This window comes from Sceloporus undulatus, chromosome 6, assembly GCF_019175285.1.
Source record: "Sceloporus undulatus isolate JIND9_A2432 ecotype Alabama chromosome 6, SceUnd_v1.1, whole genome shotgun sequence".
NCBI classification, from domain to species: Eukaryota; Metazoa; Chordata; class Lepidosauria; order Squamata; family Phrynosomatidae; genus Sceloporus; species Sceloporus undulatus.
In genome coordinates, this window is record NC_056527.1 from 124,347,497 (window position 1) to 124,364,286 (window position 16,790).

Sequence of the window (16,790 nt, forward strand, 5' to 3'; positions counted from 1 at the left end):
TATATTTAGCAACAATCCCCATTTAAGTCCAATTCATACCGTTAAAAACTAAACTCAAGGACAAGAAGCTTGAAAGGGCATAAAGCACAGGCTGTCAACTGCAAGCAGAACAGTATGTGCCCATTTGAAGCTTGTATTTCTCTGCCAGTGAAATTTTGAGAGGACGGTTTGTTTTAAATTAGTCTAGACTCCATCATATCTGCAGAATATAAGTAGGGCGGTTGTTGTTGTTTTGAGGCTCCTGGAAAGAAATGGATGGACATTTCACTCCGGTTTGAAAAAACTGGCTTCCAACCAGATTTGGATTTTTCTTGGGCCAACTATTTTTCTCTCTGAAAAACTCGCCTTCCTTTTTTTCCTGACACAGCTCCTTCTATTGGTTTAGTTTCTGCAAGCCAAACATCCTCAGCCTCAGAGGATGGCAATGACAAACCTCCTCTGGAGAAAACCCTGCCCAGAAAACCCCGTGGCAGGTTCACCTTAGGGTTGCCATAAGTCAGAAATGACTTGAAGGCACACAACAAGAACAACAACCGATCAGAGACAAAGCTGCACAGTCACAAGAGGAAATGCTCTTCCCTTAAGGCTGCAGCTCTGCACATGCTTGCTATAAAGAGGAGCCCTTGAAATCATCAGGCCTTCTGGATCAACAGGCATCAAGCAGGAGATACACACGTCCCATTTATTAAGTAAATCACCTCTGCTTCTGGGCATTGGTTACCTGGGAGTGATGAATCCAAGCCGGGTCACTCAGACAAAAGTGTTCAGCAGAGGTTTTCTGCCTTAAGAAAGCGAAATCTCCCCCATACCTGTGCCAGCTATGAAGAAACCCTCAGTCATTATGTAAACTAGAGGAGAGCGACAGCTGGCAGCTGTAAGGGAGGGACAGACGCATGGGAAGGAAAGTTGCTCCGGTTGGACTTTGCACCTACTCTGCATGCATTTCACGGCTGACAGTTGGAGAGAGATTCTGAGCCTCTCTCCAGCCACTGGTGGGATTCCAACAGGTTTAGAAGCTGAATACTGAGAGATGGGGCCTTTATAACAGGGGTAGGCAATCTTTTTGAGCCGGGGGCCGGGTTGCTGTCCCTCAGACAACTGGGGGGCCGAAGCCAAAAAATAAATAATTAAATAATTTTTTAAAAAATTAAATATATAAATAAACCAGGACAAATGTAGGACAAAATTTTCAAATGGAAGACACTTTCTTAAAAAAATGGAGGACACGTGAAAAAATTTGCTGATTTTTTAAAAAATGTTAATATAAATGCATGTTTCTGAGGCTTCTATAGAGAATTGCCCCCCAAAGGCCCCGGTGGCAATCGGCGGCAGGACCTGACTGGGGCCGGTCCCAAGGCCTTGCCGGGCCGCATCCGGCCCGCGGGCCGCAGGTTGCCTACCCCTGCTTTATAACATTGAGTTATGGGTTATTCAGACAGTGAAAATAATCCAGGTAGAATCTGGATTGAATACAGTATTTGTTGTTCGCATGCATTTCAAATGCATCCAATTAAGCTGGGGGTTGCCAAAACTCCCATTTAACCCAAGATAATTGATATCTGATATTTTAACAAAATTTACTCAAATGAGGACACTTCTTTTTCACAGGCTTTGTTAACTGAGGCATATTTGAAATACCGAAATCAATGCAGACCTAATTTATCTCATGTCCACGATCCTTATGTCTCCATTTTTGGGAGCCAGGTAGACAGCGGGAGTCAAATCATCTAGATCTGTCTTTGGATTCAAAAGGCACTGTATCCCAGACTTCAAAATAAACCTGTGACACATGCAAGTGGGCTGGCAAGTTACCCCTTTAAAAGCAAAAGCTGAGATTATCATGATTTTTATTAAGAACCTCTGTGTAAGAAAATGGGGGGGGGGATCTTTGCTGGCTTCTCATAGTGTGCTCCTGCTCTTAAGAGGATGTAAGCTGCAATTTAATCTGTTCCTGGTGAAAAGATATTCATGTTGCTGCGTAAGAACAGAATCAAAATTCAAAAGAGCTGAGTATTTTTTGAATTCTCATCTAGTGGCCAGTTAAGGAAGATGAAGGAGGCTGGACAAAAACCTTGACAGCTGACACTGGCGCATAATCAGTTTGAGCATTTGCTTTGGATGTTATATTTCCCTCTGTCTGTTCTAAGCAGGCATCATCAAACATTAATCTGACATTAATCTGACATGCAGAATATGGTGATGTCTAAGGTTCAGTTCTCAAGAAGATCCATGGGTCAGCATTATATTTGGCTGACGGGATCATAAGGAATAGGAAGAGCAGCTATGAAAAGACTAGACAAGACTCTAAAGTCTAAAGATATACAACTGAGCACTAAAATCAGAATCATCCAAGCCATTATATTCCCCATAACTATGTATGGATGTGAGAGCTGGACAGTTGAAGAAAGTGGGTAAGAAGAAAATCGATTCATTTGAGATGTGGTGCTGGAGAAGAGTGCTGAGGATACCATGGACCTCCAAAGAGACAAAAAAATGGGTCCTTGATCAGATCAAGCCTGAACATACCCTGGAAGCCAAGATAATGTAGTTGAGGCTGTCATATTTTGGACACATCGTGAGAAGTCATGACTCATTAGAAAACATAATAATGCTAGGAAAGAATCCAAAGATATAACCATGTTAGTCTGTAGAATTAGTATGTAAAGAGAACTTGTAGCACCTCTGAGACTAACTGAGAGAAAGAAGTTGGCAGCATGAACTTTTGTAGACTAAAGTCTACTTCCTCGGATGGATTTGGTTTGGGAAAGGTAGAAGGTGATGGAAAGAGAAGAAGACCACACATCAGATGGATAGACTCATTCATGGAGGCCACAAGCATGAACTTGTAGGATCTAAGCAGAGCATGGAGGATAAGGGGGCTTGGAGATGTCTCATCCACAGCGTTGCCATGACCTGAGGTCAAGTCAAAGGCAGTTAACAACAAAACAACAATCTTGCGACTGTGGGCTGTTCCATACTTCCATTCATATGAAGAACCTTCTACATTTCCTCTGACCAAATCTTGCCAAGAAAACTCCATGATAGGGTCGCCCTAAGTTGGAAACGACTTGAAGGCACACAACAACAACAAACATAAAAAGCAGAAACACAAAGGCTGGGCAGAGAAACAGATGTGGCTGGGAAGGAGCAGAAAGCACCCCTCTGGTTGTCTGTGTGCCATCCGCCACTGAAATTTCTACCAACTAACCTGAGAGAAGTCCTTAGAGGACACTGGCTGGCAAGTATTCAGCCTCACTTCAAGTCAGTGCCAGCTATTCAGAGCTAAGTAGAAACTGCAGTCAGTAGCCATGCCAGTGAGAAGATGAATGATTTCCCCCCCAGCAAGTGTCTCTGGGTCTGGATGCTTTGAGGTTTTTTTAGTCTGGCCAAAACTGAACACTTCAAAGTATGCTGCGTAGCTTGTTCCCGCCCTGGCTATAGGTATACTTCAATGTCACCATGACAGGCACAACACATTTCCCCCTTTTCTGCTTGCCTCTTTAAAATGGGAATGCCTGAGGCAGGCTGAAATCCTTGCAAGTTTAGCAGAGAGGAGTCATTCCTATCCGCCTCTACCAGAGGCCATACCTGAAGCGATGAGCAAATCCTTTTACAAAAATCATGACACAGATGAGACGAGATATATCTAAAAAGTATCTGAACGCTTCAACCAATGCCCATAACGGTGCTCCAAGCACAGCATAAGCTGATTTTGAATAAACCAGCTGGTTCGCAGCGTATGTCCAGCAGCCATGCCAAATCGTTCTGGCCTGGATTTAAATGCAACACGTAAAGGTTCTTGGCAGCAGATTCATTGCACCAGGAACCAGGCAATGCTACAGATCAGCCACATGGATATTTTTACCTGCCAGAGTTCAGGCTTCTGGATTTTATCTGCACCATTTGCTAATGGGCAGCTGTACTCCGTCATGCAGGATTAAGCATTAACAATGTCATGGGCTAAAGAAGATCCAGACTGGCCTGTCACGAAGTTTAGAACAGAACAGATTATATATAGAGGGGATTTTTCAGATACATCTCACAGATGCATTAGTAGTACTTAACATGATAGAAAGTGCTCAATTCCTGACTTGATTTAGCTTGCGTTTTGGATAGCTCAGCACTTTGTTAAGGAACACCCTTTACAAAGTGAGCTAGTCGCAGAAGTTAAAACAGGGATGGGGAAACCTGTGGATGTAGGATCATATATCCCATCATCCATTACATAGCACTGGCCATTATGGATCAGCTGATGAGAGCTACAGGCCAACATTTGGAGGCCCACAGGTTCTCCACCATTGGATTGCAATATCATTCAAGGACTAGGTTCACACAGCCATGAATCTCTATTGGTGACCCTGAGCCACTCAATCTAACCTGCCTCACAGAGTTGTTGTGAGGATAAAATAGGGGAATGGTATAATATGGTATCTATAAAGTGGAAAACAAGCAAGCAAGCAAGCAAACAAACAAATGCTTGCATCTCCACTTTTTAAAAACTCACTGATTAATAATATTTGCAACCTCTTGTTTACTGAAGGAAATGTTTAATGGATGTTGGCTATTTTTAACAGATACACTCTTTAAAAATAACCAGAGCATGCAGAGCAAAATAATCATTTTTCAGTGAGGAACATCCACTGTAAAAGCACAGTAGAAACAGGATTTAGGTTATTTTACTTATTCTTCTTCTCCACAGTGCATTTCTGAAATGCATTAGTAGTACTTAACATGATAGTAAGTACTCAATTCCTGGCATTCAGGCTTGACTCATGCTTTGGAATTCATTGTCTGCTACTAGAAAACAAGTCATAGCTCTCATGGCTGACAGCTAGTGCCAAACCTCTGGGCGTAATAACTAGACTCAAATATCTTACTATAGTTTGGTGCTTCGTTGTAGCAGTTTACCACGAGAGGGAGATGTTGGTCTGCTTTCTCTGCCACGCTTTGGGACCGGCCTTGCAATTGGCCCAATAGAGTACTGCAGTTTGCTGCATTTGCAATGGACAAGTTCCACCTGGTTCGAGCAACTTGGCTTCTGGATTGAAGGCCAAGCAAGTGGCCAATTGCCTGGACCTGTTTGCCACGTTACTTTTCAGGACAGCCCAAGATTTCTTCCTTCCTATGGCAAAGAATACAATGGCATGCCTCATCCATTCCACATATAGAAACCAATCTATGTGTGATAGTTTAGTCTCATTTCTATACCAGCCATCAGACAGCATCATCATATGAAGCCAGAAAAGCAGCTATGGTTGTATAGCTGCTATACAACTGCTGGTGTAGCACCTATAGTTGTATCCTTGTTCCACACTGCTGTTCCCTCATCCCTCAGGAATCAGAATCTATCATCTAAAGTGCTTTCCTCACTTATGTCTGATGGTAGGACAGGCCTGTACTGTAATCGATTGTGTGTGTGTTGTGTTCCTGCATTAGGCAAGGCAGCAGGCACTGGGAGGTGGGAAGCAGCAGCAAAGTGAGGGAGAGGACAGAGCTATGCACTCTAGGAAATAACACTGCAGTCTTATGGTACTTGTATTTATTCCAAGTGTGGTGAAGGATGCTATTCCATTTCCAGTGTTCAAGTAACTCAGTTCCAAGTCTTGGAAATCGTATAATTTCAGGCAGCAAATATCTTAGTATCGTAGAGTTGAAAGAGACCTCAAGGGCCATCCATTCCAACCCACTGCCATGCAGGAACACATAGTCAAAGCACCCCGACAGATGGTCATCCAGACTCTGCTTAAAAACCTCCAAAGAAGGAGACTCCAAGGCAGTGTATTCCACTGTTGAATAGCTCTCTCACCATCAGGATGTTCTTCCTAACATTTATGTGGAATCTATTTTCCTGTAGTTTGAATCCACTGCTCTATATCCTAGTCTCTGGAACAGCACAAAACAAGCTTGCTCCTTCTTCCGTATGACATCCTTTCAAATATTTAAACATGGCTATCGTGTCACTTCTTAACCTTCTCTTCTAAGCATACCAGATCCATAAGCCGTTCCTCATAGGACATAGCTTCCAAAACTTTCACCATTTTGGTTGTTCTCCTCTGGACACATTCCAGCTTGTCCAGATCCTTCTTGAATTGTGGTGCCCAGAACTAGGCACAGTATTCAAGGTATATTAAATATATAACATAGATCCTTTAAATGTCCATGCCACCTTTCAAAACAAGAAATGAAGGCGACGGAAGTCTGATGCTGAGCTGCCCAGTTATAAACCCCTGTTTATTCTCTTTACTGTTAATTTGGTGCTGGAAGCCCTTCTATATACCTGCACACATTTCTTAACATGATCTTATATTTTATTAAACTGTATTCCTACTATTTATTAAACGGTCCTAAGCCAGGAGATAAGGAGCTTATGTGCAATATGGGGTCCATCAATAACACCAAGAGAAAACAGTGCGCTTGACTATTTATTTATTTACTTATGTATTTGGAGTATTTATACCCTGCCCTTCAGCCAAGAAGGCTCACATGAAAGTTACAATCATCAATTTGACAGTTCCCTGTCCTCAGGCTGCAATGTAAATAAGACATAACTTAGAAGAAGAGGGGAGGGAATAAAGTCCAGCAGATGCTTCTTCTCTTCTCTAACTCAGTGTCCTTTACTACAGTGAGCAAGTGACCCAAGAGTCAGATGGCTGTAAGACAAACAGCTGTAGGGTAGTCAATCCAGTACAAATCCGTCACAAGTTATCCGGCAAATTGAAGGAAGGGAGAGGAGCAAGGTCATCAGTTAGTCCAGAAGTCACTAAGCCAGTAATCCAGATAAACAAAGCCACCAAGGATCAAGACACAAGAGTCTTCAAGAGAAGCCAGTCCAAGTCCAAGAGCATGCCAACCAAGAGTACTGCCACAGTCACCAAGACAGAACAGGTGCAAGCAACAGTTTTCTTCAAGTTATTTCTGACTTATGGCGATGCTAATGTGAACCTATCATAGGGCTTTCTTGGCAAGTTTCTTCAGAGGAGGTTTGCCATTGCCATCCTCTGAGGCCGGGAGAGTGTGACTTGCCCAGGGTCACCCAGTGGGTTTATATGGCCAAGCTGGGGCATGAACCTTGGTCTCCAGAGTCATAGTCCAATGCTCAAACCACTGTCTCTCAGCTGTTAACAACTGTGTATTCTACCTAGATACCAAATGAAAATATTAATTTCAGTTAGCTTAGCCATGCCTTCCTCTGTAAAATTAACAGGTTGTCCACATCCATACATTATATACAGTAATGCACACATTCTGTCTTTATCAAAGGCCCACATGCATGTGTGTGTGTGTATTTTGTTCAGTCCATATAAAAAGAATAGCTTTCCAACCCTCAGACAGGGACCATCCCTAATAATATGGAACACTTGCCAGTCCAATAAGAGGAAAGCGTTCCCACTCACAACTAAGGGATGTCCCCTATAACAAAAGGGATGTGGTGGCTTGGTGGGTAACTTCCAATTTTCCAGTTGTCAGAATTGCATGAGTGTCGCATGATGGGGTAAGAGACAATATACAGCCATATACAGCCTGGAGACAATATACACACATCATGGCTAGTAGCTGTTGGTAGATCTGCCTTCGTGAATTTGTCCAAAAATTGGGAAAATATTTTTCCCCCCAACCTCACCATCCAGAATCCTTGAGGCAACATGATTTCTGCTGGTGCTTGATAATTTTACCCTTTTCAAACTGTTGAAGGAGGGAATCCAAGCAAGACAACAGCACAACAATGCAGAATCCACACTTAGGACCTATGCTTAATAGCATCAAGCAAAATGGGATAATAAACACTCACACAATCCTTTAATCACATTTGGTTGTTCTAACAAAGAGGGTCACATAACTGTGGATTTTGGATTACTTTTTGTAGAGTTACTGGATTTCAGACTGGAAGAAATGTTAATCCTGATATCTCAGTGCCTGTGCCAATGCCCAACATTTTATACAACAGTCAATATTTACAAACAGTGGACCCTTGATATCCGCTGGGGTTTGGTTCCAAGATCCTCCATGGATACCCAAAATACATGGATGTTCAAGTCCTATCATATGCATTGTCATAGTAAAATGATGTTATTTATATAAAATGGCAAAATCAAGGTTTGCTTTGGGGAATTTATGCTTCCTTTGAATATTTTCAAGCTGTGGATGGTTGACTCCATGATAAAGAATCTGTGGGTACAGAGGGTTGGTTATATAAAATTGAGGCAACCAGACAAAGAGTTAAAAGGATGCTGGCATCATTGCTGTCATCTAACAGGGACCATTTGGATCTCTGTAATTTGCAGTAACAGAAGTGCTACAAAGGCAAGAAAAGCTGTGCCTTCTTTTCTTCCCTCTTTCCCAGCAGCTCTTTCCTCCTTTCCATCTGGTCACCTCAGGTCAGGATGCTTCAAATCTGCCACAGCCTACAGCAGCAAAACCAAGCGCAGGCCATGCCTAACAATCACATGCCAGTCGGCACTTTTTATTGTGGTCACCTGATTGCTCTGGTATGCATGGGCAAATTCTGCAAAATGATCACACAGCAAAGCCTCTGGGAGGTGACCTTGGGATCTGGACTAGCCTTGGAGTTGCAGCAACAGCACACAGTAGCTGCCACAGCTGCAGCATTTCAGAGCTTCCGATCCTTGCAAGAATTACATAAAACACCTGACAACACCGACCCTCAAGCCTCTGGCACCTTGTGATAGCTTCTGCCAAAGCAACATTTGCAGATCTTTCACAAGAGGAAAGGATTCTATTTTGAGAGTAATGTTTTCATTTGACCTATATATAAAGTATATACGATGTGCAGTCACAAGGCAGGTGATGAATGAGCACTCACAGCGAGATGAGCCCCTGGGTTTTGTTTTGATTGTTCTCGGGTTTACGGCACTGAACAGCAGGGTCTCTGGGCTAGCAGTGGCAACATTGGGGGCTGCAGGGGTGACATCCCAGGGAGGATGTACACTTGGTGGAGTTGGTGCAGCAGCTGGGCAAGCATAAAAAGGGTGATGTGTCCCTTTCTTGCTTGCCCAGCAGCCACATAAGACCCTAAACAGTTATCCAGAGCAGCAGCACTGCCCCTCTGAGCAGCTGGCACCAGGAGGGGCAGGCAAGCAAGGCATCTAGGGGAGGGAGGGTAGTGGGGCAGTCTACACACCCCACTGCCCCTACCAGCATTGGGTAACGCCAAGTACAGGGATGCTGCTGCTCTCCAGAATTAACTTGGAGCAAGGCTGTGTACATAATCTATAGAATGAGAAAGATTCTTCTGGTTACCTCCTACAGTTGCTTGCGTTATCATCCTCCTTACACTTTGGGCCCCATAAAATTTCTTCCTGCACATTTCCTCATTTATATGTTACTAACAGAACTTCCATCTTCACATATATTAGAAACCTCTTGGTTCACATTTTGTGGGTCCAAAACACACTGCAGAAACAGCCCAGTCTGAGACCACTTTAACTACCCTGGTTCACTGCTAGGGGAACTCTGAGAACTGTATTTTATTGTAGCACCAGAGAAGGCTAAATGCCTTACAAAACTACCTTTCCCAGAATTGCCTAGCATTGAGCCTGGGCAGTTAAACCAGTCTCAAACTGGAATATTTTTGCAGTGTGTTTTGGACTTTAGTCACACCTTTGCTTTCTGATGGTTCACTGTGGTACAAAATCTTGGTTTCATGCCCCAAATTATTTTAAAATATTGTGTATAAAATTACCTTTAGGCTATGTGTATAAAGTATGCCTGAGACATAAATGAGTTCCAGGTTTAGACTTAGGTCCCATCTCCAAGATATCTCATTATTTTTGTGCAGCTATTCCAAAATTTGAAAACATCCTCAATCCAAAACACTTCTGGTCACAAGCATTTTGTATATGGGAGACTTACTGCCTGTCCTTTTTCATCACCACTGAAAATATGGTCACTGCTTTCCCCCCGTGTGACAGAGACACAGCCCCAACTACATTGGTCACAGGCTGAATTATGAATCAGAAGTGTGTTGCAGTGGCACATGAGGCCCAAGCTGTCTTAAGTTGCGGTGTTTCCAAGACTGAGAAGCAATACACCGTCACTCTGCTCAGATCTGGGAAGACTTCATTTGGAGTATTGCAGTCAGTCTGGCTATATGGCCGAGGAAATTTTGTAACTATGCTGCAGAATAGTACAAGATTAAAGAGAAATGTTAGGTAAACCACCTAAGAAAAAGGGGGAAATTCCAACAACCTTGAAGAAATCTGGTATGTTTATAGTTCATAAAATATAAAATGGGTGTTTTGGGGGGAAGGTGCTGTGCTGACTATTTTAACTTATTTAGAATGATCTCAAAAAGAAGACAAAGCTCTTTAGATGTTGCTATGCAACAAAGGATATTTCAGTGTCCATGTACTATATGGCTCGCATCACAATGAAAAAGTGTTTGATTCCCAAACATGTGAGATGCTGGCAGGCCAGCAGATGTTGGGCTAGTGTACAGACCATCTACAGATGTGACTCAGTACATAGGCTGAGTGCAAGACATCGGCCTCATGAATTACCTGGACCATAACCTTTTCGTGCCATTTTTAAACTGAACCTCCAAGTTGGTGATTTTATTTTGTTGAATTTTAATTGTATTTATTATTCTTACTTGTTGGCTTGCTATGGGTTGATTTTTCCTTATATGTTTAAAGCACATTATGATCCTTTTTTAGTAGGCAGACTGGGTATAAATGAAAGAAAAACAGAAACAGGACATTTAACTGGATCTTTTACAGTCTTCAAATGAAGACTCCATGGCTACAGCATCAGCCAACTTTTTCCTCTTCTACCCTTTGCATTTATCATCCTTCCATGGTTCTTTGAGCCATAGGTATGCATATATTTCCCCCAAGAGCTCAACAATAGCTAAGGCAATTTACAGGTGGAGAAGCAGAAGTGATGAGGAGGTTAAGATGCGCCAGTGTTTCATTGACGCCGCAGACTGGCTTGCTGCTAGAAAGAAGATACAAGGAGTTCATGGAATTATATGTCATGAGCATTAGCTGTGTGCAGTTCATGCCCATGTCTCAGTGCAGTTTGTAGGCAGCAAATATTCATGCTCTTAGCCTCAGGTGAAAGCAATGGCAAAACTCCTCTGAACAAATCTTGCCAAGAAAATCCCATGATAGGTTCCCCTTAGGGTCACCATAAGTCGGAAATGACTCAAAGGCACATAACAATATTTACTTATGTATTTATAACCTGCTACAACAACATTATTATTATATTAAAAATAACAGAATAAAAGCAAACAGCAATAGTGGTTTAAAATAAGGGTTATCAGTTATAAGTGGTGTGTCAAATCAGGCCTTGTGAGCATAGATAAAAACAGAGAAGGAAAGAGGGATCAAGGAATATTTCTTAAGTGATCGCCACCATAATGATAATAAAGTCCCATGGCACTGTTTATATTAGGACAATCCTTGCTTGGCCATGGAAACCTTGGGCACATCACACACAACCTCAGAGGAAGGCAATGACAAATCCCCTCTTCATAAATCTTGCCAAGAAAATCCAGTGATAGAGGGTCACCATAACTCAGAAATGACTTGAAGGAGCATAGCAACAACACTGTTTGAAATCCATTTTTGTTAGATTTTCCCCATGTAGGACAGGCATTAAGATGAGACAGACTGGTGCCTTCCTTTAAAAAGTAAGATAAAAATCTTTTAAGGAGTGCTGCTTGGGCTTTCAGTTACAATTTTCCATTTCTGTTGTGGAGCTTGTGTTTATACTACAAAGCAGAGAAACCATTTGCACTGATAAGGAAGTACAAAGGCTATACATTTCTGTAGTTGCAAGAATAGTCTGATTTTACTCTGTTTGGCTTCTTAAGTTCCAACAAGTGGTTATTTCCTCCCAAATATAACAAAAGATAAGAACAAGAAACAAAAGAGAAGGTCTACTTGCTAATCCCAGTTAAAGCAGAGTATTGCATCAATGCAATACTGTACATAAAGGCTGATTTAGAATTCAGCTTTAAAAGGTCTACAGTATTCTATGTAGGACTGGCAATTGGACTGAGGCCAACACTGTTGTGGCACAACCCTGGTGGCAGCTAAGCTCTCTTGAGTTACTCTTGTCCATGGTATGTCAATACTTGAGATTCATAGAGATGCTTTCTTTTATATTGCAGCAGCTGTTGCTAATGCACAATACCTGTGGTTTCCTGGCATGTAAACAGCTCTGCACAGAAGTTAATAAGGCTGTTATATAATGACAACCGAGCAACTGGCAGAAATATGTACCTCCGTAAGGCCATTGTGTGTTTATCTCAGAACGCCTTAAGAAGGTATTCTTTTAATAAAACAACCATTGCTGGGCCTTGCTCACCACAACAGAATCACATTGTCCTCAAGGCCCATATTTGTGGGTTCAAAAATCTTTGCTGTTGCCCAACTCCAGAAAATCTTCTTTGTTCTGATATCCTTTGTAGTTGACATTAGCTGAGACATCAGCATTAAGATATGTCTCGCTCATTTGTTTCTTAAGCTACACTGGCTCCGGGTCTGTTTTCAAGCCCTGGTCTTGACCCCTTATTCCTCTGACCAGTGTAACTCAAGTGGCATCGCTAGGGTTGGTGTCACCCAGTGTGTTAACTGATGGGACCGTATCACGTTGGGTCAAAAAACAGGCTTACCTTTCCCAAACTGAATTCGAATTTGGGAGGCATCTGGGACCTATCATACGTAAATCGCTGCCAAAATCACCGTCCGGACGCAACCCGAGTCAAAGCCATGCCTAGCCAGCCCCCTTTCGGAAATGGAAGCTTCCGACTTTACAAAATGGCCACCAAAGTGTCTCCGTAATCCGAGTTGTATCCGGGCGGTGATTTTGGTGGCGATTTACATATGATAGGACCCAGTTGCCTCCCAAATTAGAATACAGTTTGGGAAAGGTAAGCCGGGCTTTTTACCCAATGTGATAGGGTCCATGGTGTCACCCCCATGAGCCTCCTGGGATGGAGGTGCAGATGGGGAGGAGAGTCTCACCACAAGGGACCCCGTATCCCGCTACAACCATCCCCTCTACCCAAGACAACCAAGAACACAGGTAAAGGTAGCTGACATTTTTTGGTGACAATGTCCCAAATTTGAAATGCCCCCTGCCAATGTCAGAGAAAGACTTTTCTATTTTCCCAAGACTTTTCCGCAAAAACATATATTAAAAGCATCCTCCTAACTGAGGTTTCCTTGGATGTGTACATCCAAGTGAATTGCAGCCAAATATGTATCTGTAACAAAATCATATTTCAATTTTATACCAATATTGCATGATTTTTCCAAAATAATTTGGAGGAATGTTGTGTGCATCCTAGGAATTCTATTAGAGACCTTTAGCAATAATTCCTAGCCTTCGCTCTGCTTAATGAACTACAGTCGACCCTCTGTTTTTGCAGGGGATCCGTTCTGGACCCCCCCCCCCCAAATGGAGACTTGCATGTATTCAAGCCCCATAGGCCCCATAGGCTTGAATGGGGTGCACCCCATTGGGGTTAATGGAGGTTGCCCCTCTGTGTATAAGCAAGAATGTGGATCTCAAGTCCGTGATAAAGGAGGGGCGACTGTACAGTAAATTTACCTTGGGGAGAAGGAAAAAATATTAAATCAGCTGAAGTCAATGGTGGTGGATACCCTCAGTAGGGATGCAAATCCCACTGATTTCCTTCCCATGTGCTGCGTTGCCTATCATCTTCACAGCCAGAACACTAGTGGCAATCCACCCACACGCCTCCACGTGTTTCCCAAGAATCACTATGTTAAGTAACCTCACCACATGAATGCAATTATTATTACTGTAATAACAAAGGTGAGTTGAGATTCCATTTAAGCCGTGGGAAAGCCCTTGAGCCCGACAGAGACATACAATCCATTTTCCTCCTATGAGATAATAAGTGCAACAGCTGAGTGCATCCCTTCCTCTGATTCACAAAGTTGAACATGTCACATGAGGTTTTCTTGCCCACAGGCACCTGCACTCCAAAGCATGTTTTCTAGAGTACAGGCATTCGAACACAGTACATATGGGCAACACGTTGTCCATTTTTAGCCTCTGCCACTCTGAAAATGTTTTGCTGCCGGCACAACTTCCTCACCACCAAATTTCAATAGTATGGCAAGGGGCACAATACCTAATGGGTTTGGGAAGAGTGAATGCAGTCCCTCACTCAAACATTGTCCATGGATGGGGTAAAGGAAAAACTACATTTCTACTAATATTTAACAACTACACACAACATCGACACATGGTTTAAACACGCTGCAGGACTCAAATACATTCTTGCTATCTTCCTTCTCAGAAATACTCACACATAGAGATAACAGCTACCAGCTTCTTTCTTTCAGTTAGTCTCATAGGTGCTATATGATCCCTTTGCATACTCATATTCCAGACTAACATGGCTACATCCTTGGAGACTATTGCTTGTGCAAAGGACCTGTCAAAATCCACTGCTGGCACAATTGCTTTGATAAGTTTCATCCTGATCTCACTTTAAACATGTAGACAAGGGTGTTTGGCAGCAGAAGAACTACAACATCTAATTTGGATCTTTGTCTTCCACAGCCAGCAATAGCCAGCCTGAACAAATTTGGTGGGATCCTGGTAAGGGTAGAAGAATAATAGGATTCCCCTTGTACTGAAAGAGGCAGGGATCGCCCCACTTCAATAAAATATGCCTTTGAAAAGGGAGGGTTTGCCACTTTTAGTCCAGGATCCTTTTGGGGGATAGTTATCTCTAGCATATATTGGTTTAGGAGACAGATATTTCCTAAGTGAAAATTTCTTCTGCCTTTTGAAATCTGGCTTCCCGGCTGTTAAATCTTGCTGGACTTCTCTGTGGCTGTTGAAACTGTGAACTATATCATTATCCTGAACCAACCGGAACATCCAGCTGTGGCAAGATTGACTCTGTTGTCTCAGTGCATGCAGATAGTTAACACAACATAACATGGCATAACACAGCAGGCTCAACAACTGATTTATGGGATAAATGGCATTCCATAGGATTAAGTGTTGCACTGATGTTATTTAATACCTGTATGACAGCTCTTAATGAGCTAATGTGGGGTAGGTTGGAGTACAACTCTGGAGACCAGAGACTTAATTTCCACTTGGCCATAGAAACCCACCGGGTGAACTTGAGCAAGTCATACTCTTTGCCTAAATCCAAATGAAAATATTGATTTCAATTCAATTAGCCTTTTATTTCTTTGTAAAATTAACATAAATTACATGATACACATATTTCTGTCTATATAGAGAGCCTCCTAAATACATGATTTTACAAATCATTGTATTTGATCTATTGAGAAGGAAAAGCTTTCCAACCTTCTAACAGAGAACATTCTTTATAATAAGGGACACCTACCAGTCCTATAAGGGACAAGTTTTATGGCCTTCAAATAAAGGGCATTCCTTATTATAAGGGACATCTGACAAACCTATGTAAATAAATTTCTTTTACAGCTGAGGAAGACTTTGGATGTAGAAATAATGCAGTTTGACATCCTTTTAATTGCCATGGCTCCATCCTACAGAATCCTGGGATTTGCAGTTTTGTGAGGCACCAGGACTCTTTGGCAGAGGAGGCTAAAGAGCTTGTAAAACTACTAATCCCAGAATCCCATGGGATGGAGCTGCAGCACTTAAGGTTGTGTCAGACTGATACACCCCTAGGAGATTATCAGATGATATAAAAGGACAGAAGATAAGTGGGATGCTCCCATCCTTACTGTGCAATTGCAGGAGCATTAGCAGCCGGTGTCCTACTTCACTGATGGGAGAAGAATGGCATGACTACTATGCCAATTTTTATATGAAGTTATCCTTGAATTGAATGCTATAATAGGAGGAAAATATTGCTACCTGTTTTGATTGCCCTGGGAAGGTGCAAGCATATCCAGGCAGTAATGAACCAACTGCACCAACTACTGGCTTGTTCCAGGTCCCAGTTGGCCTGGAAGCTTTGCATCTGAAAAGCTGCCTTTCCATGTATCAGCCCACATATCAGATGTGCTATCAGGTGATAAATTCCTATTTTGTATGCTTTCTCTGCAAGAGGTTAGAACAAGAACAACTAGAAGCAGACAGCAACAATCTGACTCCGAAATTACCTCCCTCTGGACATGAGGACAGCCTGTCTCTGACTGGTTTTGGCAAAGTTTCCTTGTTATTTCAGCAAGCATTTGGTTGATTTCATCATTTCTGGGCTGTTTTCATCTGTTGTTTGCTTTATCTATTACCTTGGTATGTGTGTTTTTAAATACTGTAAACCATTTTGAGAACATGGGGGAAGCAGTCTAGGAATCTGTTAAGTACATTTAGCCCTTTGTATCCACACATTCTGCATCCATGGATTAAACCACCCGCAGCTTGAAAATATTTTTAAAAAACAAAGTTCAAAAAGCAAACCTTGATTTTTGCCATTTTATATTAGGGACACCACTTTATTATGCCATTGTATCAAATGAGACTTCAGCATCCATGGGTTTTGTATCCATGGAGGGTCTTGGAACCAAACCCCAGCAGATACCAAGGGCCCACTGTATCCTAATAAATTTCCAATTCTAATTCAATAAATATCCTAACATACTAATAAAATTAAAAGTATATCATGTACAGTATCTGAATCAGATTAAAAGCCCTAACAAGGTACCTTTCAGTAGACAGCTGATGACCGACCTATCATCAGGTCTCAATATTGTACCATGTGTGTGTTTTGTTTTGTTTCTACAAGATGGCCAACCAAGAATGGTGCCAGTGTAACTATAAATTTAATCCTCATTGAA

At 42.2% G+C, this 16,790-nt stretch overlaps 1 protein-coding gene across 4 annotated transcripts in view; it reads right to left on the minus strand.

The window, feature by feature from the left end:
• PEBP4 (phosphatidylethanolamine binding protein 4) overlaps positions 1 to 16,790 on the minus strand; it is a 159,534-nt gene that overhangs the window by 139,818 nt on the left and 2,926 nt on the right. The window contains exon 1 of one of the 4 annotated variants that reach the window (XM_042472686.1): positions 3,589 to 3,682. The exons of 1 other annotated variant lie outside the window; for it this stretch is intronic. Coding sequence is in view for 1 of the 3 variants with exons in the window: in XM_042472684.1 (XP_042328618.1) it covers positions 810 to 840 (31 nt within the window). In the remaining 2 variants the exon portion in view is untranslated. Of the gene's footprint in view, positions 1 to 721; positions 916 to 3,588; positions 3,683 to 16,790 lie in introns of those variants that run through there. 2 more of the 4 variants (XM_042472684.1, XM_042472685.1) reach the window with 2 other exon arrangements.